Source organism: Petromyzon marinus, chromosome 10, assembly GCF_048934315.1.
Source record: "Petromyzon marinus isolate PM22_M1 ecotype Great Lakes invasive population chromosome 10, UKy_Petmar_22M1.pri1.0, whole genome shotgun sequence".
Lineage (NCBI taxonomy): Eukaryota > Metazoa > Chordata > Hyperoartia > Petromyzontiformes > Petromyzontidae > Petromyzon > Petromyzon marinus.
Window position 1 is genome coordinate 9,996,692 of NC_133676.1, and position 25,520 is coordinate 10,022,211.

Here is a 25,520-nt window from a genome sequence, read left to right on the forward strand (position 1 = left end):
TGGAAACAAGATACGGACAGTGAAATCCACACACGGCGTCTCGCCGCTCTTCCCAGGCTCACCTGCGTCAAATTCCATGGCACTCGTTCACTCCTAAGCGTCATCAATTAATTACCGTGATAGAATCACAGCACCGCACTGCCGAGATTGTTTGTCCGCCATGTGTGTATATATATATCTTTTTTTGACGAATCAACTGAAGTGCCGAGAGGTATATAAATTAATGGCAAAGTAATACGAATAAATGTACATTGATTAGGAGGTCAGAGTGCTGAGCTGGAACCTCATGATAGCCTGCAGTACGTTGCAGGTGTTTCAACTATGTTCTCAAGTGTCGGTGGTTGATGGTCTCTGCCCCGTCTCTGAAAAAACTGTGCAAAAAACCCATCACATTAATTTTGGGAGTCATCATTATCTGAACAAAAACCACCGTCACACAATGTTATTCTGACACTTAACTGGGCTAAACTCCATCTCTGAGAATAAAAAAATTTTGTTTGCCTGTAATGCGACAAACATTACCCTGTAGCGGTGCGGATAGAAAAGTGATGCACCTTACTTTGCGGAACAGAGAGCACTTGAATATATCTCAAGAGGTAGCTCTGCATTGTCGGATGCAGTGTGCCGCTCTTTCTAACACGATGGGTTGCGCTGCCATGCGAGAGCTCCGAATGGATTCTCTCGCCTCGTGATGTGATGTCGATAGCACGATCGGGATAACGTGGTGGTGGTGGGGGGGGGGATGATGAAAAAAATCCACCTAAATTCAATAACAACCGTGCCGTGTCTCCTCCTCGTGTCGCGCAGCCATCGACACGCAGAGCAGCAGCAGCGGCTCGGAGGAGTTGCTGCCCAGCCCTCCCTCGCCTCCGCCTCCACCACGCACCTACAAGCCATGCTTCGTGTGCCAGGACAAGTCCTCCGGCTACCACTACGGCGTCAGTTCCTGCGAGGGATGCAAGGTGACCCCCCCCCCCACCCCCCCCTCCACCTCCCCCAATCTTGCGAGGCCGCCCAGTTGCAAGCTCCGTCGCCGCTCAGTGACCTGTACGAACCGCCTTGGTTTTTGAAGGGCGGCAGAGCAGCGGACGAAGCAGGCGTTGGTAAGAGGGGCAACTAAGCGGCGTATCGTGGCTAGCATTGGCCCTAGCGTGAGGAATTAAATGGGACGGGCTGTGCAATTATTCCCCCCCCTCTTTGAAGCCTGGAGCCTGGACCCGGGGCAGTTGTACTGCCTGCACACGTTCTGTAGCGGGGCTACTGGGTGGCACTCTAGGCGGAGGGGAGCCAAGATGGGAGGCTCGCTGAATTCTCAATGTCACCGTCGAACGTCGGCGTACAAGGCATTAAGTGATGCTCACGGCATACGTGTGTCGCCCCCTAATCTCCCCTCTGATTGCGTACCGTGAAGGGGCCCGGGGGAACCAGTTCGCCTGTGCTCCCCCGCTCACTTTGAACAGTGCATTGAAGTGCAAAGAGCATGCTCCCTAGCGTTGTAATGAGTCACCTCCTCCCGCCATTCGGTGAATCGTCGTGATCGAGGGTCGCGACTCCATTCAAGCAGCTACTAGTGGCTGCAGGGACGATGTGTACAAATCATGTAGAAAAACGAAAAACTAGGATTCCTTATGCTCGCGATTCAACTCGATGACAATCGATGCATCAACTCGGCGCTAGACTCCCACTGCTCGCAAAGTGGACTGGACTGCCAGCTCTGCTCATTTCTCTTACCTCGTTTCTTAAAGTCATCGAGTAATATGGTGTGCTTGAATGAGCAGGGCGATATAAATAGGCAGGCTGTAGTTTTTCACGAGAGCCACGGCGTTGAAGCAGCGCCTGGCAGTTTTGTGCAAATGTTTAATTTTTTCCCCCCTTCCTGAGGAGTAACCACAACCATGACCAGTTTGACAAGACGATGGCTGGCGTGTTGGCTCACTGCTCGCTGAATGATGGGTATTAGAAGCTCACCTGGGGAAATGCCAAGGATTTGCTTAAACTCTTATCTCTCTTTGTCTGATCGGAACACATGGTCAGGGGAAGGCAGCTTTAGATCTCTCACTGTCTCTTCCTGCTACGCTATGGTGCGTTGGCCACAATGAACAATAAACGAAAATATATTTCGAACATTGCCACCTTTTATTTTGCATCGCAGCAGTCTAAACCCACGGCATGAAAACACAATTTTAGGATGTGGCATTTTGATTCACACGCGCTTTTATGTCTTTGCAGTAAATAGCGGTGACACTACCCCAGGCTGCCCAGAAGATTGTCATCTGTTTGTCTCAGCATGATTGTTTTGTCCACCCGTGATGGAGTGACTTATTATACATATATAAATATATTTTCTGGTTCCTCCAACCGCTTTGTCTGTCATTGGATGAGACCGGCCGGACCCGATAAGGAAAGTTAATTAGCTATAAGTAGCTAAGCTGGAAATAAGGGATAAGGCAGTGGGCCAGGAGTATCATTTGTCTGATAAGGAAATGTCAGTGTGCTACGAATCCATTCTGTTTTTGGCAGGATTGTGCTTCCAGGCAAGTGCTCTCTCCAGGCATTCATTAGGCGCCAGTGGGTGGGTTAATGTTTGCGTAAGAGCGCTCTCTCTCCGTCCTGTCAGTGCTTCTGGTAGACATTCACTCTGGTGGTGTTGTTGTTGTTGTTTTATCTCCAACTTAATGACATTAAATTCTCGAGTAGAAACTGTACATTTTAGCTTGGGGTGTTGCGTGGGCATCGGAGGGTGCTTTAGCCCCCCACCGTGCTCGCCTGCCCCCCTTTGACGGGGGGTGGGGGGGGGCAAACAGGAGACTTGTAGTGCCCCGACTAAAGAGAGTTGACTTAATTTTAGGAGGAAAAAGTAAGAATGATTGTTATTCCCAATGCATTTGTTTAAACTGTTAACATAAAACCCCCTTTGTACACTCGCAGTGAAATTTACAATAGATCGCTGATTATGTTATAAACAGCATTGCTCTGGAGAGAGACTCTAGCTGAGGGGGTTTGGCAAAACATAAAACGCGTCATCTAAGGGCAGTGATTTAAAAAAACCCTCATTGTCCACTTGGTGAAATGAACAGATTCGTGTCCTATTCCCTGGGCTACAGCTCCTCCGCGCAGAACACCCTTTGCCTTATTCCTATTCTATAATCGATCTTCGACGCCGCCTCGACGCCACCTCCCCCGGTCCCCTGGTGTCATAATTTGCACGCCCGGCCTGGGTCTTTAAACTCACTTAGGGAAGCAGCGGCATTCTCTCCCAGCGGTCGGGCCAGTGCCCCCGATGATCTCCGATGGACACGTCCAGGCGTCTCTCGTTTGATTTGGCCGGGCGCCCCGACGCTGGGCATTGGGGGCTCTCGCGAGGTGCCAGAGGCTCCATGGGGCGTCTCCTCTGGGCCGCCCGCCGGTGACCTCTCCACTAGATTCCTCGCACCGTCAGGTGGGACAGGGAGCTGAGTGACAGATTGCCTCTTGCGGGGCTCTGCCCGTGATTGATAGGGTCATGTTATTGCTGACCGCTGAAGGAGATCCCCGCATAAAGGAAGAAAGATCCTTTCTTTCCTTCCAACCTCATCTCGGCCCCCGCCTGCACCCCCCACTACCCCCTGCGTAACGGAGCTAGCGGCTGCTGCGAGAAGCATTGGTTGTGAATTATAATGTAGGGAAATGTTAGTGCCCACGCGGTGTTTTTTTCCACTAATTCAGTATTGCGCATTACTTGTCAGAAAATTCATTAATCTCCAGGCGTCATTTTAATGCTAAATAATAGTAAGTGGCGTTGCTTTCTTTCTTTTTTACTTTACACCATGCAGCCTCTGTTTCTTTTACAGCCCCTTGTCAATCCACTGCCGGATGCAGCCTTCCTCACGCCATGCCGGCAGCTGTGGGGGTTGTTTAGCAGCCACATTTCACCGTGCTGGTCAACGCGGGTCGGTAAAAGGTGCGGGAGCCCGGGCCCGGTCCAGATATGGCTCTCGCCACAGCCGTGGCCGAGAATCGAACCCGGATCACCAGGTTCATGGTACAGCGGCACTAACCACCACGCCACCGCTCCATTCTTACAGCCTCTATATTGACCAATTGATGTAACGCATTGACCTTTTGGAGTCTCGTGTGGCTGTGGGACCGTCGGGCTATAAACGCCCGCTATGGTGATGCCTTTGTTTCTCCCGTCCCTGCCCCACTCTCAAAAGAGACATTGTTGTGCGGCGCATTTCGGAGTGGCGGAGTGTTTGGAGTGTTTCCCCTCTCGTTTGAGTGGACGTGTCGGGTTTCACGAGTCGGCTACTCCGCTGGGGGCCAGAGTTTAGCTTAGTGAGCCCATATCAAGCATGCTTCTAAACACTGCTCATTATTACTCGTGACAATTGTGTTCATCGAAGCGATCGTTATCGCACCAGTATAGCAGTGATGCAGCGGATAAAGCACTGTGCCTTGAACCCTGGGACCTGACTTTGATTCGTGGCCACGGCTAACATCAGCGGCGAGTCGTATCTTATCCAGTCCTGGGTCCCGGCCTTCCACCAACCCACGCTGACTGGCAAGCGTGGTGAAGTATGATGGTCAAAGAACTTCCCACGACTGACGCAGCATTGTGATGCATTCATCCAGCAGTAGATTGACAAAGGACTGATTATTATGGAGCATTTCTGCAACATGTTATTTTTATGTCATATATTTTATTTACTTAAATTTCCTCCACAGTATCTCTTCCCAAGCTCTTACAATGACCTTTCACAATTCAAGAAATATCCACTCATCAATTTCAACCTTGAAAGTGCTGTTTGTTGCTGGCCGTTTGAAATCTTGGGCCTTTGGTCTGTGTGCTCAGCAACTGTGTGTAAAAAAAAAGAGCCATTACATGAAAAACAATTGTAGTACAAAGATGAATTTTGAAAATAAAAATGACTAATCATGTCGATAGATTGGTAGTGAACACAAACTCTGTCAATGCTCTGACATGATAACGATCTGGCAACTTATTTATGTTATAACTGACATAACGGGTTTGCAGAATTATGCCCATGCAAGTCTACAAGCGTATCATTGTGTTGCTATTGTTGCATTCGAGGTCATTACAGCTGCAACGATGTTTTTTTTACGAATCACGACCCGCATAGTCACGTTGATATGTTTTATTTTAAAAAGTTTAATGTTATATTTAGTTCATTACGTTGGCTGGCTCAGCCAACGTAAGAAACACGGAGGGATAGCCAGTGCTGAATAATATCTCTGTTCCTCCTGCAGCAGCATTCAATAAACATCCAGCAGTGCCTCGTCGACTTAGAGGGATGTCTTTGATGTATACCCCACTCCACAATGAGTCTGTGTAGCGGTTAAGGGACTCGGCCAAGATAATTCGATTTCACTAAAAGCACTCGGTAGGGAGTTGAAGATGGGCAGGTCAAATGCTTGGTTGCCAGGAGATTATGGTACCTAATTATATTAATTTAGTACATTCGGTATGAGCAGCATCCTGGTAGTGCAAGGCTACACAAAGGCAGTGTGTTTTTATAGACAGTTATAGTCTGCCAGTCGGGTGGCGATGTTGCTATGTGGCTTTACCCAATTAAGTAATTAAGTGCGGCAATGGATTCTTGGATCGGTGTCGGTGTGTGCAGAGCTTCATGTGTTGCCTCCTCATATTGGGTGGGGGTTTTTTTTCCCAGGTTCTGTTCTCTGGTTTCCTCTCACATTAAGCCAAACAACTCGCTAATGGAATTGGCCAAACATCCCAATGTGGGTGGGGGGGGAGGTGGGGGGGGGGAGGACCCTCCGAGAAGAAAAAGAATCTCGGTGAGGCTTTGCTGGGTAAATAAAGGGGGATTATTCAAAAGTGAACACTGCAACCCAGAATCTTCTCTTTGTGCTAGGAGTCGGGGGGGTCCGGGGGTGGCGGCAGAGGGGGATGGGGGTGGAAGGAACAGGAGTTTTTCCAGTGGATTTGCAGCTCTTATTCGCGTCCCTGCTGTGCGTAAACCCCAGTTCAGAGAGCATCTCTCCGGGCCTTTTAATCCCTGAGTGAGTGCGCACAGGGGATGGCTCTTTCTGGGGTGCCAATTCCAGACCCCGCTCATCGGGGAGATGCCCTCGCCACATGCTCGCTTCAGGGGGGTTGGCAGCATAGAGAATGGTCTTTTCGGATGCGAAACCCCCTGACTGTGAGATCATGCTGACCCCGTGAGGGAAGGCCCTGCCCAGTGTTCACATCGCAGGGCACGAGAGTCCACAGGGACTGCAGTGAAACCTGCATAGCTGATGATTCAATGCAGGAGCCCCTGGGCTGCCTACCCCATGCCCCACCACCACCCCCCCCCCCCATCACTTCACAGCTGCAGCTTATAATGTCACATTGTATCAGATTGCAGCTCTCGGGCACATTTTAAGCGGGGGTCTGCGCAATCTTTCTTTTCATCTCTCGTGGCAGCTTATAGTGCACTACAAAGTGTTTTTTTTCTATGCACATTTTCACCGAATGCATGACCACTGTCAGCAGGGCCATCCCTCCAGACGCCTTTGATAGCCCCTCCCCCCACAAGTACTTTTCTGGCACGTCGCCGCCTTGCTCTGCTTACCTTGTCAATTTTTGCCTCGGCCAGAAGCCGCGATTTGAAAGCTAAAATCCTCGAGGTTGATCTTGCATTATTTTTTTTATTGAATGCGGTATATCCTCCCCCGCATATCCTACTCGCCAGGGCACCGAGCTGTACGTGTTCATATGTGAAAAAGGACGGCTGCGTGAACGTCTGTAGCATACGGCGGTTAGGCCATGTGTCCACACATTGGTGAATGGACGAAAATGAAGCGCAAACTGCTTTGAGCGTGGGGGAAACGTTTCACCATGCATTAGCAGTTAGCAACTGAACCACTAAACTAAAACTATTTTATTTTATCAGGTAACGTCCACTGAGCTATATAGCTCTTTCTCAGAAGCAACCTCCCCACAAATTATAGCTCAGCGAAGTGGCTTATCACGTGGAAATTTATAGCAGCCAAATACTCACAACCTACGACACCTGGCAAGCACTGGCAGTCACCCACCACGAGCACGAACCAAATACTCTTTAAGCGCATGTTTATAAATGTGGAGGGAAAACCCGGAGGACCTGGAGGAAAATCCACGCGATCGTGGGGAGAACGAGCAAACTCCAAATACACGGGCGTCAGGGTCGGTATCGGAATGCACGACCTCCTGTATACCAGACGAGGGAGTTAACATCTCGCCACCGCGGTGCCCAACCGCACGCGAGATTACGAACGCGTGACTGCTGCGCATCAGGACATCAGTCTCGCCGTGCACAGACACTGCACTGGGAGCGAGCAGTGAAGCGATCAATGGCGCACATGCGACGGGTCAGATATGCCACTTGGGACTGTGCTCTCTCATTCATTTAATTTTTTTTGCTTTGGCCGTCGGCATGAAGCGCGGCGGCTAAGAAGGCACGGAAACTTGAACCTGATCCAGGGTCCGCCTGTTTTCTATTCGCATCCCAGCCTGTGCGCATCTTCCTGTTTTAATGGGGTTTCTCGTCATGAACAGAAACTTTGCTGGTATCGGATGTGAAACAAAAAGACCAGTGGTAAACAATGGCCTGCTGTATGTATGTATGTATAACTTCTTTCGCACCGTACGTAGCCAACCGTGCTAATCGGTTGGCTAATCGGAGGTGCGGGGGACTACAGTTGTATTTTATTTCTACGTGGTTAAACGCACCAATGTTTTTATTTGTTCTTTTTACTACAATAATGTGAAGCGCCAGGCAAGATGAGTATTATTATGTTATGTTGAACTAATTTCACATCGTGCTTAGACAACCGTGCTAATTGGAGATGATTAGCAGGATAGCACGAGAAGATAATTTTTGAGAATGATCAGAGAAAGGCGATTGAGATTTTTCTGGACATGTAATAAGAAAACGAGAGACTGAATGTAATGTTTTGAGTGGGGGAAATGACAGGCACAATAAGCCTGGGAAGGCAAGCGAATCAAGTACGCAAGCGATTTGAACAATTGGATACAACTGGAAGTATCGAATGCAACGTTCTTGAGTGATATCGTGGAGAGAGCTAAGTGGAAGAAGGTCACCATCGCCGACATCTTTGAGAAAGGATACTGCACAGAGAGAGGACTGAAGGGCCTTTTATTTTGAAGCCTCTTATTTTGTAAGAATTTTGTTGAAGGGACTCGGCCCATTGTTTCTGGCATTGGGCAAGGGCAGGAAAACCTCGTGTTTTTGGAACGGTATTCATTCGCCGGACCAAATTGACCACCCACCAAAAATGGACATTGTCTAAAAATAAACAGAGCTTCCCTGCAGGGCGTTTAACAGGAAAAAAAGAGAAACGAAAACATCCAGTTGTAGGGTTGTTCGGTTTCCGCTGTGCAGGCAGAGTGCAGCTTTAACGTAAACTCCTGAAGCGGTAGTGGTCGCGTTGATGTAGTAAATGTGGTAAATGTGACAACATTTGTGACAAAATCACTCGCAGTGCACCCTAACCTACACACATTTCAGTGAAGTAGATTGTGAGCCCGAATAGTGCTTGGATGGGCAGTGGCAATGCATACAACGGGTCCGTTACAGGCTGCTGCAGTGTTCCCGTTGGTAGCAGGTAGTACTGCAGCAGCAGCAAAATCCATCGTTGTACCGTACTTCTATGCTCCAGCGTTCTACGCCGCTGCCCGTCTTCAGCAAGCATTACTGACCAGTGTGGTGAAGTATGGTCAAAAGGTACGTGTGCAGTGTGGTAGCGACTGCACAGGCTGTTGGCTAGAGTGGCACATCACACACATACACATGGTGTGTCACCAGAACCCTAGTAATGCTGCAGCCACAAGTTCAATATATATGCGTTGTCTTTAATAATAATGCCCTCAATTTAAATGGGAAAACTTTAATGACTCAAGGATCTCTTTCAGGAGGGTCCCGCTTTGGGATGTTTGGCCAATTACAGCTCCTCACAGATGGATTCAAGAATCCATTTCTCTTCTGCTGTCTCATGGCCATGTCACAGCCCAGGCCTATAACACCCATTCAAGTACTGCCCAGGCTCAGCTCTGCTTAGTCTCTGACATCTGACGACACCGGGTACATTCGATGGATATTTATTGCGCTTTGCAAAGGCATGTTACGCACCCTACAGCTGCTGTTGCTGTTGTTCCATTTCAATACGTTCCCGTTAAATAACAATGGAAATTAACAATCCCACTCCAGTCAAGTGCACTTTTGCGAAAGTGGCCACAGCTCCACCGCAGGCCTCTGTCCTTTTAAAAACGCAATGATGCAGCCATCGCAGTCGTAAAAACTTAAACAAAAAAACGATGTATTATACCATGTAAGGCCCACTGAGCTATATAGCTCTCTTTCAGAAGCGACCTGGCCACAAATGATAGCTCAACGAAGTGGTTTATCACGTGTAAATTTATAGCAGCCAAATACTCACAAGCTACGACACCTGGCAAGCACTGGCAGTCACCCACCACGAGCACGGAACAGGCTCATGTCTCCTTAGCTTCTGAAACGCGACGAGATCGGGCACGTGTTCACAGTGATTTGGACACGAGGCGAAATCGCCCTCTGTGTGTGCCGGGTATTTGTGGGTCTGCTGTCTGTCTCTGGTGATGACCCGTGGTGCAGCTGTGTTGGTGCTGAAAGCCATCGTGGCATTCCCCTGGCAATCCGGATCATCTACCCCCCCCCCCCCTTTTCCAGGGTCACGTTGTGCCCAATGGCTCCAGCCAATTTAATGTGCACGATTTAGCAAGACATCATCTGGGGAGAGGGAGAGAGAGAGGGAAAAGAAGTGAAATGGTCTTTATCTCGTAAATATGCGCTAAGGCTGTGTTTCCCACAATGTCCAACATTATTTTAAAGGTTTGTTAACGTGACAAAATAACACTTTAAAGGCATTCCCGATAGTGCCTGTTGTAGCCAGCATTTCAGCGGCATGTCTGCATTGATGCTGTATAAGCTTGTATGGTCGCGACGTCGTTACAGCGATGTCACCAGAGTGCTATCTTATCGTATATAGATTAAAATTGTGCCTAATTGTAGATTTTTAAATCCCTTTCACTCATTAACATAGATTCAGACTAGTGTCAGATATGCTGGGACACACGGCCTTGTTTGGCATCTACAAGATTCATGATCTATTTCGCATTGAATATGCCTGAGCATTCGGAGTTGCCAACGGACAGATGTTTTGTTTGCAAATAATATACAGAGGTCCCTGCAGAGACATATTGCAGGGTACCTTTAAAATATGTGATGTGACCTCTGACACCCAAAAACACAATGGTCAACTCTTGTGAATGATGGCACCATAAAACACAACACAATTCGGAATATATGCATCGAAATGTGACGAGATGCTGCGTATAAAAACAGCGAGCGTCTTTATTTTATAGAGAGAAGGAGTCAAAGACGGGGGCAAAAATAGTAAAGTATTGAGCCTGACAGGTAGCCGACAGCACAGATGGCTGGGGAAAGGGAGTTCCAGACAATACAGTCGAGTAAAGCATCAGAGAATTAGCGACCTCCCCCCACACGGTCTTTAAAGTGCCTTTTTTACAGCAGCTGTCAAACTTTGGTAATTCCCTGCAGAAATTAGGCGGGGTGGGCAGCCGGAATTGAATCATTGGCTCTGTACAAATTGGCTCGGTGTTGGTGCACAACAAATGCCGAGAAACCCATTCACCCGGCGAAGATAATCACGTAGGCATTGCCGCGGATAGCCGCAATGATAAACAAAAACTGGCGTATAAACGGCGATAACAATTCATAAATAACGGCAATAGCAATAACAGAGGGCAATATCTATAGCAATATCAATGACAATAAACAATATAAAACGCGATAACGATAATTTTTTTTATCGGCGCCATGAGTATTAAGAGTGTGCGGTTTAATAAATTCACAACTAAACTGCGTGTGTGGCTCACGTGTTCATTAATTAAAAGAGCTCTCTGTGCGCAGAACGGTTCGTGCAAGTGCAATTGGGCTAGCTGCGGGCGGCGGGTTTCCTGACGGGACGCCCGATGGTATTCTCTATCACCCGTGTGCTCATTATTTGCGATTCCGCAAAAAAATGTTTCCATTTTGGTTGCGGGCGATTGTGTACGGTGAACCAGGGCGTAGCGAATGCGAGGTGAATCCGTGGCCGTAGGTTTCCGCAAATGCACGTCAGCAGAGGCCCGATCAAAACAACAACAACAAATTTAGATTATATCTTAAAATTCGTGCGTTTGAGCAATATAAAAAGTGTGGGGGCTGGGGTGAGGAAAGACAATGACAAAGTAAAGCGGCTGTTTTATCCATTTATAGTCGATGTGTCAACTCCGGGAAACCTCTGAAAACACTGAAGTGGAACAATTCGATTTTTTTGCACATTCAACGGAGCATTGTTTGGCGAATGCGCATGCTGTCGAGACTGCGCATGCGAGGGCAGTCGGTGAGCACATATTAAGGGCCAGCACACCGTACGAGTGAGCATTTAGCTGAGTCCGAATCGCTTTCGTCTCCGCGTTGCTCACACTGATTGTGCTGCACCTATTGGGTGCTCATTTCAGGCCGAGCTGACCTAGGGAAGGTCCAGGCCATGTCCGTAACCCAATTCCGATCGTCTGTGCAGCCTCGCGTGGCTCAACGTCTCTCTGCGTGCTCGCAATCCGGTTGAGCGTCGGGAACGAGAAGCGCCGTTCCAAACGAGCGCTGGGGAATTACGAAGCCCTTCCTGCCAGGTCACCAAGGCCAACTGAGGCCAATTGAGACCATGGCCTGCTGCGAAATGCACAGCTGCTCATATTCAATCTCGCCGGGGAGTTTTGAGGTCCGCGGGGACCGACATTGCTGATGCAGCATTGGCAGCGAGCAGCAGCAGCAGCAGCCGCAGCAACGTCCGAGCAGGAAAAAAGATAGTGCCCTCCCCGAGCCAGTCCAACCGATGGCGTGGAAATGTTTGTGCTGCCGTAAGATCACGCGGACCGTAGTTTTTTTTTTAAGTCACCGTGTGGCGTAACGACGCTCCGCGGAGGTGTTAATCGTCCTCGAGTCTCCCGCTTTCACGGTGAGATGCGTTGAAGAAATATTGTGGAATTTGTTCTCCGTACGATCGTCGTCCGCGTCGCGATACGTTTATATTAGGTGCACCATTTGGCCCCGAGACAGGCGATTAAGATACATTAAGGCTTCATTCCCGTGGCCCAATATGGGAGCGTAGAGCAATTACATTTTATGGCAACGACCCGGGACTTTAATATGGGAATCCGTCTTATCAAAAGTTAAATAGAACCCCTTAACCTAAATGGAATCTGAAACACTGTATACATATTTAGGTGATCATTAACTGTTTATCGTTTGCTCCGTTAATGGATGATGATGATGATGAATGACAAACTATTTCTGTTTTTCAACCTTTTCAGATCCTGACGCTGCATCTATCCCTCCCCGCTTCTCCTTGCGCACACAAGTTGGTGGCTTTGCCGTTTGCCAGCAGATGGTGCACTTTCCGATTATCATATTAAATGGAAACGGAATGAGCGACGAACACCCATTTGGCCCGTAACAACATTACGCTAATGATTATGGCTGCGAGCTTGCGCTCTGTTAATGCTCGTGCCTGGCTAATGGGCACGGCAGTCGTGATTAAACCTTTTAAACCTCCCTCGGAATTTCTAATGAACCGCCAAGTTCGAGCTGAGCATGGAGTTAAAGGGGTTAACCGGCTAATATTTCACCGGGTCCTTTGCACCCCTGCGCAAAGACTATGGTTATTAAAACATATTGCGGCAATATTCCTTGGTGCGGGAGAGGTGAAGGCGCCGCGGCCGCGTGCGCTCAGCGGCTCGTCGGCCACTGCGATGCGAAGGCGCCGTGAACTTGCGTGCGTTAGATAGGCAGGGTTGTTGGGGAGGGCGGTAGGGAGGCATTCGCCATCTCTTCGATGCCATTCTCCGCTCTGCTGCCCCCCGCCCCCCACCGTATTTAGGAACTTCCTTCCTCCAGCCATTCGTGCTGTCGAGTCCCCGCACATTTTAAAAGCGCTGGCGATTGTGTGCCTACGTCATCGGGCAAATTCGAAAAATGACAAAAAAATGTATGAAACTGAACCTGGGGGAAAAAATAATGTCTCTTTTGTAACGGCAGGATTACAGGTCTCTCGAGCAAACGTTTATCAATCTTAATTGGTCACTCATCAGCCAGGGTTAATCCACTGTTGAATGAAGGCCTCCTCAAACGACCACCACATATCACCATCATGCAATCTAATAATCCACCTAGTCACCTGCCATCAAGCTTTTTGTTAATCGAATTATCTTCTACTCTTGATTTAAAGCTTTCGTGACTGCAGGGATTCATATTCTTGGTTGTTTCGGTAAAGTCACCACGTAGAAGGGAAACAATAAAATAATAAAAATATAAAACAAAATTCTCACGACGTTTCGACTGCAACACAAGCAATCATCATCAGGTGTGAAAACCACAGCAATAATTTTTTTCATAAAATTTTCTTGCTGTGGTTTTCACACCTTGTGTTGCAGTCGAAACGCCGTGAGAATTTTATTGTTTTATATTTTTATTATTTCATCGTTTCCCTTCTACGTGACTCTACCGAAAGAACCAACAATATCTTCTACTCCGTTGAATTTTTTTGAGTTTTGTATAAAAAACATTACCGGAGAATGTTTTTTTTGTTTTGTTTACTTAGAGCCAAGAGTTTAGGAGCCGCGGGCAATTGCAGAGTTAGTTTTGTTTGGCGCCCAGCGAGATTCACTGATGGGGTCCGCGCTGGCAAACTGTCACGACACTTAGCGCAGCGCCACTATCACCGCCGCAGTGTGGGGGTCCGTCAGTGGCAAATGTGGCTGCAGAGCTTTTAAATTGCGCCTTCAAGGCCTCGTTGCATTTTTAGTGCCGAGTTGGAAAAATCGTGGGGATGACTCGAGAAATTCAAGATGTTTTCTCCCCATAACCCAGACGTTGCTTTGTTCCATGACACAGCAACGCTGCCTTCCAAAAATCATTGCGCCCGTCGCCTCGTAACTTTGCCTATTGCAGCTCTAATACATTGCATGTGGCCGGGAATTTTAACTCTGGGTTGCCGGGTTCGTAGCGCAGCGCAGCGCGCAGAGCGCAGCCCGCACCGACCAGTGTGGTGAAGTATGGTCAAATAAACCCTACGGCCTGCATGCCATGGAAAGGCGTTCATAAAACGGATTGACAAAGGGGATGTGTACATATTGTATTGCGTTTTTTCTTGTTTGTTTAATTTTTTACTTTTGTCTGCTTATACTTTTACCATTCTGCCCAGACCATAAATATGGGATGGGTGTTTATTATTTTATTTTTATTATTATATATATAACAAAAATTGATGTGCACGTTGAAGCTCCGAATGCTAAATTGCATGCAGCTGGGCGACCTGTCAATAAGTGAGACTCTTGACGATCACTCCCCGCGTGCCCCAGACCTTGTCCAACCGCAGTCGCTTCTGACTTGCGGTCGTGTTTGTTTCACGTGAGAGCGATTAGCCGTGCAGTGGCCTCGGCTTAATATGCGTGACCAGGTCAGCGAAGCCCCGGGGGTTGCGTCGTGTGTCCCATCCGCACGTGCAGGGAACCAGGGGGAGAGCGCTCCCCCCATCTCTACAAATTGTTCACGCACGTTCTGTATGTTATCCGCAAGTGGGGATATCAAAGATTCTCCTGTGTGTGTGTGTGTGACCGTGGCTGTGAACTCTCAAGCAAAGTGAGCGTGTAACTTTGCACTGACCAAAATATAAAGAATGAAGGTGGCGAGTGGGTGGGTTGTATCTGAAATCACCAACTCTTAAACGCAGCAACGGAACGGCTAAATCACTTATCTTTAGTTGCCCTTGATAGGTTAATGCACAGAGATGAACGGCGCGATTCATTCAAAGGCACGGCCCTGCCGATTTCGAATATGCCCCTTTTACTTTATTCTCAACAATTGACTGAATATTTTAACAGCGACTGCTCCATATCTTACGGAGGAGCATTAAATATTTTAAGAGGTGTATTGAGATTGGTGGGAGACGTGTGCAATTGAGTCGTCGAGATGAAATGTTGATTTCTTTTAAAATCATTCCTGATATAGCAATGGGGTGTCTGCAAATGGATCACCCTGTATATTTACCATGTACTGTACTCGTAACCGGTAGCGGCGATGTGGCGGTTAGCGCACTGCACCGTGAATGCAGCAATTCAAGTTTGACTTCCCCCGCCATGGCTAACATCCAGTGGTGAGTGGTATCTGAAACATGTCCTGGGTCTTTCCTTGTCTCCCTTTACCAACTATCTCTGGGCCAGCATGCTGAAGTATGATCAAATAACCCCCATGACTGACACGGTGTGGGGGGGGATACACACACAATCCAGGAGTGGTTTGACAAAGTGTTATTTTAGTCACCAGCGAGTAGCAAAGCCTCACCTGCAATCACAGCTAGAGCATCGCGGCTTCACGGATTCGCGGTTAACTGGGGTCGTGTGGGGGGTGACGGTGTTAGGCACGACACTTTAAAGTAAATTTGGAACTCTAGGCTGGACCTTCCGTGCGAGTGAAAGTGATTGATATCCAAGCCATCGTTGGTGATCCAGGTCGCTCCTTGCAAATGAGACTATATCCTTTTCTATCCCTCGTCTCTTGAGTTATATCACTTGGTTAGACAAAATCATCTTGAACTTGATTCATTACCTGGGGTAACAGTTGAGAAAATTATTTTTGGGGGGGGGGATTTTCTGATTTATAAGCATCGCTTTAACTGTATTTGTGTCAGGTTTCAACTGCTCGGCACTTCCAGAACGTCATTAGAATTGGCATGAGTCACACAGCCAGTCGCCATCGTCCTGAGCCATTAGATGCACCCTTATGTTATGCATGAGCACGTGTTTGTGTTTGTATACAGGGTAGGGACATGTCACACCAAAGCTAATTTTTAACCTCACCTTATGCGCTTCCATAAATGTTCGTAAAAAAATAAATGCATCAATATGATTTATGAAGTGCTTTTGCACGGTGAGTCATCTCTTAACGCGCCTTCGCCAGAACGTGGTTGTTCTATTAGGGGATACTTTTCACATCATGCAGAACGTGCCCGTTATAACGCAGAAGGAAGGTGCCCGTTATAACGCAGAAGGAAGGTGCCCGTTATAACGCGGAAGGAAGGTGCCCGTTATAACGCAGAAGGAAGGTGCCCGTTATAACGCAGAAGGAAGGTGCCCGTTATAACGCAGAAGGAAGGTGCCCGTTATAACGCGGAACGCGCACCGTTATAACGCAGTTTCTGAGCGGTCGACGACGAACTACATTCTTGAGCTGCGCGGTTGAGCGGTACAATACTCTTTGCAGAATGATACGGTAAAGCGGCGGCGTTACCCTCATTGCGGTTCTTGGGAAGACTGCAGGCTAAGTTTATTGTACAGTTGTGATTCAGTAACTCAATAATTCCTCGCTTCACGCGGTTATTGCTTCACGTGGAACTTTTCAAGAACGCAACTGCCCTGTTAAACGAAGGATCATCACTAATAGAGCAAAACCTGGGATTGCGAGTAACTTGGTCTGCGAGTGTTTTGCAAGACGAGCAAATTTTTAAATATAAATATTAATTTGATAAACGAGCGAGGTCTTGCAATACGAGTAGTACGTGTACGCTTTGTCTACCGAGCGTCACGTGATCACAACTGATGTACGAGTGCTTTGATATACGAGTGCTTTGGATTACAAACACGTTTCTGGAACGAAGTATGCTCGCAATCCAAGGTTTTACTGTATATAACAAGTGTGAATTATGCTGCTGTTCAGGAGTGGTGGCTATCCTTTTCGATTTATTCTGGGCACTCCTGGTTTCCTTCCAAATGCAAATCACTCTTTATAAATTAACCAGTGCTCAAATGTCCCAGTGCAGGGACCCTCGGTTGCATTTGCATGCTTTATACACACACATCGCTTGCTCGATCCACTGCTGGATGTGGGCCTCCCCCACGCAGTGCCAGGTTGTGAGGATTATTTAACCATATTTCACCACTCTGGCCAGTGCCGGTTGATGACGTCGGGGAACGTAGACCTGGGAGCATAGAGGTACAGCACAACCACGGTTGTTTCTGCACTGAGCTCTGCAGCCCAAATTGTACAAGGCCACAGCCTATGACACCTATTATGCACGGCGGTTGCCCATCCGGGTACTTGAACAGGCTCAGCCCCGTTTAACTTGCAAGATCTGACAAGATTAGGCGTCTTCCTGGTAATCTGGCTTAGACGCTTCAGGAATCAAAACCTTCTTTGTTGTTGCCGTCGTGGTTGTAATCGGGCGATGACATGGCCTAGCGGTAGCTCATTTGCCGCTTATGGCGGAGGTTCCACGGTTCGAATCCGGCAAGCTGCCCTGGTTATTACTGCGGTACGAAACGGAGGTGCGAATTGAAGGGCAATTGTGTGTGGGCATCACGTTTAAAATTTGACAGGTATCTGAAGTTTACTCCATTTGGGTTGATATGTGGCAACCATGCCTCCCTCACTGTGAAATCCTGGCAGGGCTCTCCCTGAATGAGAATCGCAATACTCGGGGACGCTTTATTGGGTGAACGAGCACAATACAACATTAACAATTTATTTTTGTTCAGGGCTTTTTCCGCCGGAGCATCCAGAAGAACATGGTGTACACATGCCACCGGGACAAGAACTGTGTCATCAACAAGAACACGCGCAACCGCTGCCAGTACTGCCGCCTGCAGAAGTGCTTCGAGGTCGGCATGTCCAAGGAGGGTGAGTGAGGGGCACAGATCGACAAGGAGCCACCAGCACACACCGAGACAAAGGTTCCTCCCCGTATAGCCTTGAGTAGACCGTTGGGGCAAGAGTTGTTCGCGAGCACCTATGAAGGCACACGACTTGCTGGGTGGTCGGCACCACGCCCGACCGCCTTTGTCTCTCCATTGCTGACGTTTACAAGCCGCGCCAGGTACTCACTTGAGGCCCAGTTGACCGAGAGGAGGCCCCGCGACCGCTTCGGATATTCCTCGCTACCGATGCTGGCCGTGAAGAAGGAATCGATTTCAGGTCGCCGAGTTTGTAGTGCGGTTGTGCCAACCAACCGTGCCTCTGCTGCCCACGTGCACACGTGAGACAGCGTTTGCCTCTCGTTGAAGTAGAGGTCAAAGGTTGTTAGCGCTGAATCTTGCTCCCGTTGCCGTCCGCCCCCCCTGCCTTGCGTGCATGACGCAGCGGTGAGGAACGACCGCAACAAGAAGCGGAAGGAGGCGCCGGTGGCGGTGGCGGCGGCGGTGCGCAGCCCCGAGGTGCCGCCTGAGCGGCACGAGCTGAGCTGCGAGCAGGAGCAGCTGGTCGACAAGATCCGCAAATCTCACCAGGAGACTTTCCCGTCGCTCTGCCAGCTTGGCAAGTACACCACGGTGAGTTGGGAGCCGGCCGGGCGGGGTGGGCGCAGGGTATGTGGGCACGTATGTCGAACTCGAGCAAAGTGACACTAAAGAGGTTCAGCTTTGAAATGTCATTCTGCTATTTTTTTGGGGTATGCGGTGACGTGGCCCAGAGCAGTTGCACTTTTGCGGCTAATTGAAAAAAGGCTGCCCTTGGTTAACACCGCGGGTGTAGTGACCGTAAAATAAACACCCACCTGCTTCACAGTGGATGTTAAGGATCCAGGGAATTAATTCTCAAGGAATGGAGTGCGTCCCGGCACCACGTTTCAAACTTGAAAGATTACCCTCAAATTTCTCGATACACGTGGCAACCATCACCCCCCCCTACTGGCAGACTCATGCCCATTTGCAGGCCAGTGGCTGAGTCGCTTTGTGCCAGAAAGGGACAGCTGCCACTTGGGTTGCCCTTTAAATGTTTGAAAGGAGATGTCCTGAGGCATTTGGGCAACACATAAATTCCAAGGTTATTATTATAATGTCTATTGTTTTGTTTTTGGTCGGCAAACATTTCCTTCATGAGTAATTATATCAAATAATCCCTTAGATCTGGTGCTTCCAGATGTACTACTTGGGAGGCGCATCATGTCAACACCGTATATGCAACACACGACAGAAACGACATTTGAAGGCTAAACTTCTTCAGTGTCACTTCATTTGAGATAATGTTCTGACCCGCATCCTACGACATCTGTGACCAAGAGCTTTGTGGCTCATCAGATTCCTCCATTATCAATAAATATTCTGATTCTGAAATAGTCTGAATCTAATACTAAATGTGATATAGCCATGTAGGCCTGTGGGCTTGTGGTCACCAGCCCACCTTGAAATATGACATGCATTCACCATGCAGAGTTAAAAAGTATATACTTATCTTTTTTCTATATTTCATTCCCATTGTGTTGTCGATATCATGAAATGAAGCATCAATTCGTAACTATCACAGAGCATTGTAATCTCTCTGTGTGTTTGAGAACAATGGACCCGCAGAAGTAGCTTTTGGAAACTATTTCTGAAATCCCTTCAGCACTGTTATGCACGCATTGCTTCCTAGACACGTTTATTGCTTGGTAATGAAACCGCAATTTTTCAATCTCAGAGCTGCAATTTAGACAAATTAGGCGATTGATAAATTTCTTATTTACATGGGTAAAGAAATATCCTTTAAGCTGTTTTAGATGAATGACCCTCGGAGGAACCCTGGTGAAAGAAAGTTCCCGCACATAACTCGTAACATTGCAGACAATGAGTAGCAAAGACGTTTGAGGAAGACGCCATTCAAGTAACACTGGCAGCAGGTAACACAGAAATAAAACACCAACTCACGTGGGGCACGATGACCACATGTGCCCGAAAATGGATATTTTAAAATCAAGGAATGCATTTAAACAGGTCGGGGAAGGAATTTTTACTTGAAGCGTGTTTTTTTTTTGGAGACACCAGCTTGAGTCCATCAACTCACTACACTCGAGAACCCAGCTTTAATCGCAGGTGGTTGAAATCCATATTCTAATCCAGGTTCTCAGCGGTACTGGCTCCATGGCTGTGACCCCCTGAGCCCCACCAGGCCACTTCTGTGCACACAGGATTAAAAAAAGAATGAAAACAATGCCCCACACGAGGGACCATTTCCAGGACGTGCAGTCCAGTGGATTCTGCGTCGTGTGATAATGGGGCTGTACGCGTGAGCATTATTTCGATTGGCAGAATAATGAGAAAATGTGAGGGGTTTTTTGGCATGGAGGCAGGCGAGCGAGTAGGAAATTCGACACTCTTTGTCTTCCTGTAGGGGAGTGGCGGTATAGTCGTAGCTCTAAATCTGGCGACTAAAGTTAGATTCTCCACCACAGCTAACATCCGTGACAAATTATATGAGAACCAGTCCTGCCCTTCCATGTAGTCCTCACCAGTCCGCACTAACCAGTTTGGTGAAGTATGCTTAACAAATACCCGTGACTTACATGATATGGGGAGGCTTTCATCCATTGGTGGATTGATAATAACGGTCATTTCCTTGTCTACTTTGTGTCGATGACTTTGTGACCACATTGAACCTGCAGGTATGAGCTCAGAAAATCCATGAGCCATGTGGCACCCGTTTTGTGAAAATCGTAAAAATGTTCACAGGCAGTCGATGCCTCGCGCCCATTCAAACTCGCCCTTAAAAAGTAACGTGAAGAATGATTTTTAAGTTGGATCATGCGCATTCCTGATTCGGAATTCGCCACCCGGTACATACGTACCACGCACGTACGCCCGTGGACATACGGTCCAACAAAATGCTAACAGCACCGTGCCGACCGCGCGTTTAGGATGCTCTCGCTAAAGGAATCTTATTTTAGCCTTGGCCGTTCGCGACAGTGTCTAAAATAATCCTTGTTGAGCGTGTAACTCCTGTAATGTTATTGCAATAATTAGCAGCCCCAGAATGTCATACGCGCACGTGTAAAAAAAAATCTCCTTGTTAAAAGTGTAACGGTCCCCTGTAGGTCATAGGTACCCTTTGGGCACGGCCGAGTGTGGGTGCGGTTATCTGAATCATTAGACCTGGCACGAGCGTGCGTCCGCCGCGGCCTCGGGAGGGGAGGGCTCACCGCCGCCATCGTGCCCCAAGGGGAATGCTTTTTGAGCAGCTGTGCCAGCGTCCCTGGGCAAGGCATGCACACCATGGGAGATGCGCGCACCCATACTTCCACAAATGTGGAAAGATCAAAGAATTGTCGAAATGGTGATGTCGCTACCATTTGTGCAGCGTCTACTGCTGCCCCCTTGGATTGGTTGGGGAAAAAACATAGCATTCCATTGCAGTGTGTTTCACAACTGTTGCTTTTCCATCCTGCCATATGAAAGAAGAAAAAGAAGGGCCAGGGATCCTGGTGCACGAACCAAGAACCCCGTTGGGCCAGCAGTGAAAATGTGACAGAGGGCTAATGGCAGCAGACGCGGTCTCTCTCCCTTGTAATCTACAGTGTGATGCCCTCCTTACTCGCCGCATTAACATCAGCCATGGGTGACGATCATGCCAAGTTGTCACCGTCTGTCGCGATCCTGCGAAATAGCAATCCATCAAGCACCCTGCACGTTAGCTGATTTCGTCAATCCATATCCCTACTGAACGTCCTCTCGGGCACGTTGCCTCCCATAGCTGACGCTCCGCTATTGCTCCGCTGTTAGCCTCGACTACCGGCCATCATCTCTTTGGTTTTTTTTTGCCATCATCCCTTTGTTTGAGGTTTCACGAAAATGTCTGCTGCCGTGTGACCGAAATGGCCACACGGAAGCAGACAACCTTGGTCTTCTTCTTTCGTATGACTGATGGAGATGCAGAGGAACACCAACTTCAATTTCACATTCAGATGGTCAAGCCGGATAACCATGTCAGGAGCAGCGGAGTGTATCACTGTAATGTCTCCTTCGTATTTTTGGATTGCCAGATGTTAACTACCTCGTCTGGTATACAGGAGGTCGTGGGTTCAATCCCAACCGGTTTTTCCCTTTACATTTAGAATCAACATGCGTTTAGATTATTTGGCTGCTATAAATTTCCACGTGATCAGCCGATTCGTTGAGCTATCATTTGTGGTAGCCAGGTTGCTTCTGAAAAATAGATATATAGTTCAGTGGGCCTTACCTGGTGAAATAAAAAAAATAGTCCATATGTTGTATGGTCTGTTCTGGATCACCAAAGTCGCACAGCAGTGCATCCCCACAGAACGAGAGCGAAATCTAATTGAACGTATCGCTTTTGACCGGAACGCACCGAGGCTACCGACTAATAGTAGGCAAAGTAGACACAGAACAGGATGTGGCTCCCTGGCGACGGAACGTCAACACAAGCGAGCGGATTTCTGCAGGAAGGCACGGCACAATGATATATATTAACGTCTCGTGTTGACTTGCACATTAAGATCCGCACCGTATTTTTAGAACAAGCGAAGAGGGTCAGCCGGGTTTGTTGGAAGCTGCGGTCCAGGTTCGCGCACTGACAAAATTGGCTGAAGGCGCATCGCCATGGCGATTTTGCCCCGTTGCTGGTGACGGAGACATGTTGGGTGTAATTTCAACAACAATCGGATGAAATTTATGTTTCCATTGTTTGTTGTATTTGTTTTCTTAAGTGAGAAATTATAAATGTAATTTTTCCATGGGACAGAAGTGATGTACATATTCGTAAACACAATCATCGGCCGCGGATGAAGTCTGCTTATTAAATTTGTGAAATGCAGAATAACAATGTCAGAACTTCTCGCTTGAAACAGGATGATCCATTTATAGACACTCCTATTAAAAATCAATGCCCCTTCGCTTACTTGCCACTAACTGTTGAAATCAATCTAATCAGCTATGTTGGCCAAAGTGTATCAAGAGAGCGCTAAAAGATTTAAGTGTAGTTAAAAGATCCAAGTGTATTATTGCATTTGGTGAGAGATATGCAGACAGAGGCTTTGAAATAAAATGTTGTACACTGTAATTTCTCCATATTATTTTAGTGGGGTATCTATAAATGGATGACCCTCATTCTGAGATTTTTTTCCTTCTCATTCGTTCCACCTTAGCGTCGCTGTTGTTTATGCCCGCCCGACGGTGCCGTTAAGACGCTTTCACGAAATGACTGATGCGACCATTCGAGCGGTCACCATCGTTTTCTCAACTTGGACCGAATGAGGGTGGTGGGGGGGGGGAGCACGATAGTGATTGAAGCGCACCCCCCTTCCCCCTGCTCTCTCCCTTGCCCTCTCTGGAAAAATAATAATAAGTCATTTCAAAAAAATTATGGTGGGGAAACGCATATGGGGCCGGCTGCCGGGTGTCCGTAAGGCGTAGAAAATAATCTGCGATCTGCCGGTTCAGAGGTCAGGCAGCCCAAGGGCACACATGGGCCCCGTCATCCATCAAGGAAACACTCAATCCATCATCGGAGAGGAAGGCCCTTTTAGCCTGCCCACAGGCGAGCGGGGCCACGTGGCCGCAGCCGCCGCCGTGTTAATAACCGTTAGAGTCACACGCTGAAAAATAAGGGCTTTGTTAACGAAGACGGAAAATAGATTGTCCTCCAACAGGCAGCAGAAACAGGGCCAGGGTTGTGGGGCCTTGTGAGCAGCGACGTAATGGGTTACGGTACAGCCCCGTAGGGTCTGGTTGGGGCTGCCCCCCCCCCCCTCCAACCATCCTCCCCCCCCCCTCTCTCTACTGAAGGTTGAGCCTCCCTTTCTAAATTCTTAGAGTCAAGACATTGGGCTCTGTCGCCGCTGCCCCCTCCTGAGTTGTTGTAGACCCCCCCCCCGCGCCTCGTTAAACAAGGTCACTCTGCGGGGTTGTTTGGGGTTAGCGAGTGTTGGATTGGGGTTTTGGTGAATGCCGGATTCTCGGAAGTCCTCCTTTTTAGAGCCGCACTTTGAAGGCTTTGTGACGCCGTCGTTTCAGACCCCGCCGCGCTCCCCCTTGAGAATTGGGCTCCGCACTCGCGCTTGAGGTTAAAAAAAATAAAATTTGAAGACGAAAACAAAACCCAAAAATTCCCACTCGTGTGCGGGGAGGTGGGAGAAACATGGAGAAAGGGGGGGGGGGTGTCAGGTTGCTTAAGCTTTAAAAGACTGCGCTCATTAATTATCTTGATTCCTTTGCGTGCTCTACTGCCTCTTGGTGGCCAAGCGTGGCGATTTCAGCAGTGCATTGCAGGCATTCGGATATTTTTTTCTCCAGCTACTGTAATCGCAAAAAGAAAGGTCCCCCGGCCACCTTTGTTGTTGTCGCTGCCTCGCCATTGGAAAAATTCGTATTTTGATATCACTCGAAGCAACGGGCCGTTACGCATATTGGAAAAGGCGACCAGATTGTACTTTTGTTGTACTCGTGGAATGAATTGGACAACAACATGGCCTTGAGAAAACGTACTCGCAATCTGGGTATACCAATAGTACAGACTGACTGGTTCACCTTCCCATTCCCTTCAATGTCATGGTTTGAGGGGTCACAATTCGAGCCAAGATTTGATTATTTTATTTTGTATATATTTTTTACTGCTTCTTGTTTTTTCTCACTTGTTCCGTCTAAATTGTACAGTTTTGTTCACGCCAGGAACCAAAATGCAACATTGTCAGATAATTTGTACAATGTTGCCACGTTATTTGCGCTATTTTTTGCGTACATTTTTACACGCTCAAATTCAACGCGTCTATTCTGATGAAGGAAATGTAGCACGATGCCCCTAGCACGAATATTTAAAGAATAGTTTATCGTTCCCTCTTAATCGCGCTGTCGCGGGTAATTTTCCCAATTAAACGTAATAATTTCGCGCAACTTGCACACGTACCTGCCAACCATCAGTGACCGATTCCAACGTGTTCCCATCGCACGTGCGTGCAGTGTCGCGAGCGCGAGAAGCGATTCCGACTCGACGAATCGTCTCAACGGATGTGTGTCTGTGTGTGCGCTCCCCGCGCCGGCGTTTCCACCGCTGCTCCCTGCAGAACTCATGCGCGGACCACCGCGTGCAGCTGGACCTGGGCCTGTGGGACAAGTTCAGCGAGCTCTCCACCAAGTGCATCGTCAAGATCGTGGAGTTTGCCAAGCGCTTGCCGGGGTTTCCCAGCCTGACCATTGCCGACCAGATCACGCTGCTCAAGGCAGCCTGCCTGGAGATTCTGGTGAGCCCTGGTGCCCCTCGCTCGCTCGCTCGCTCGCTCACTCGCTCAACGACTCGTTTCGTTAGTGCACTTGCTTAGTTATCGTCAGGAGCCCTGAGATCTCTATCCACTGCTGGATGAAGACCTCCCCAAGCCGTCGCCATGTCTGGCGCAGCAATCGCTCACTTCTCAAGTTAACGGTCGCTCGCTTACCTGCTTAATAAAATCACTCGTTTTGCACTTGTGCAGTGTTGTGGAACACTCGGCGTCATCATCATCAGTCCACTGCGGGATGAAGGCCGTCGCCACTTCTCACGGATCCAGGCCAGCCGCCTGTGATCAAACTGGGCCCTCAAGTGTAGCGACTTGTTTAATGGTCTGAGCACGATCACTAATGATTGTCATGCGATGAACGTTACTCTCATGTGCAGACGATGTGGAAA

The 25,520-nt window shown here is 48.3% G+C and overlaps 1 protein-coding gene across 6 annotated transcripts in view; it reads left to right on the forward strand.

Moving 5' to 3' along the window:
* LOC116940942 (retinoic acid receptor beta) overlaps window positions 1-25,520 on the forward strand; it is a 104,565-nt gene that overhangs the window by 70,523 nt on the left and 8,522 nt on the right. For all 6 annotated transcript variants that reach the window (XM_032951355.2, XM_076066138.1, XM_032951356.2 and 3 more), the window contains 4 exons: window positions 808-962; window positions 17,636-17,777; window positions 18,237-18,424; window positions 24,922-25,098. In XM_032951355.2, the coding sequence (XP_032807246.2) occupies window positions 808-962; window positions 17,636-17,777; window positions 18,237-18,424; window positions 24,922-25,098 (662 nt within the window). The remainder of the gene's footprint in view (window positions 1-807; window positions 963-17,635; window positions 17,778-18,236; window positions 18,425-24,921; window positions 25,099-25,520) is intronic.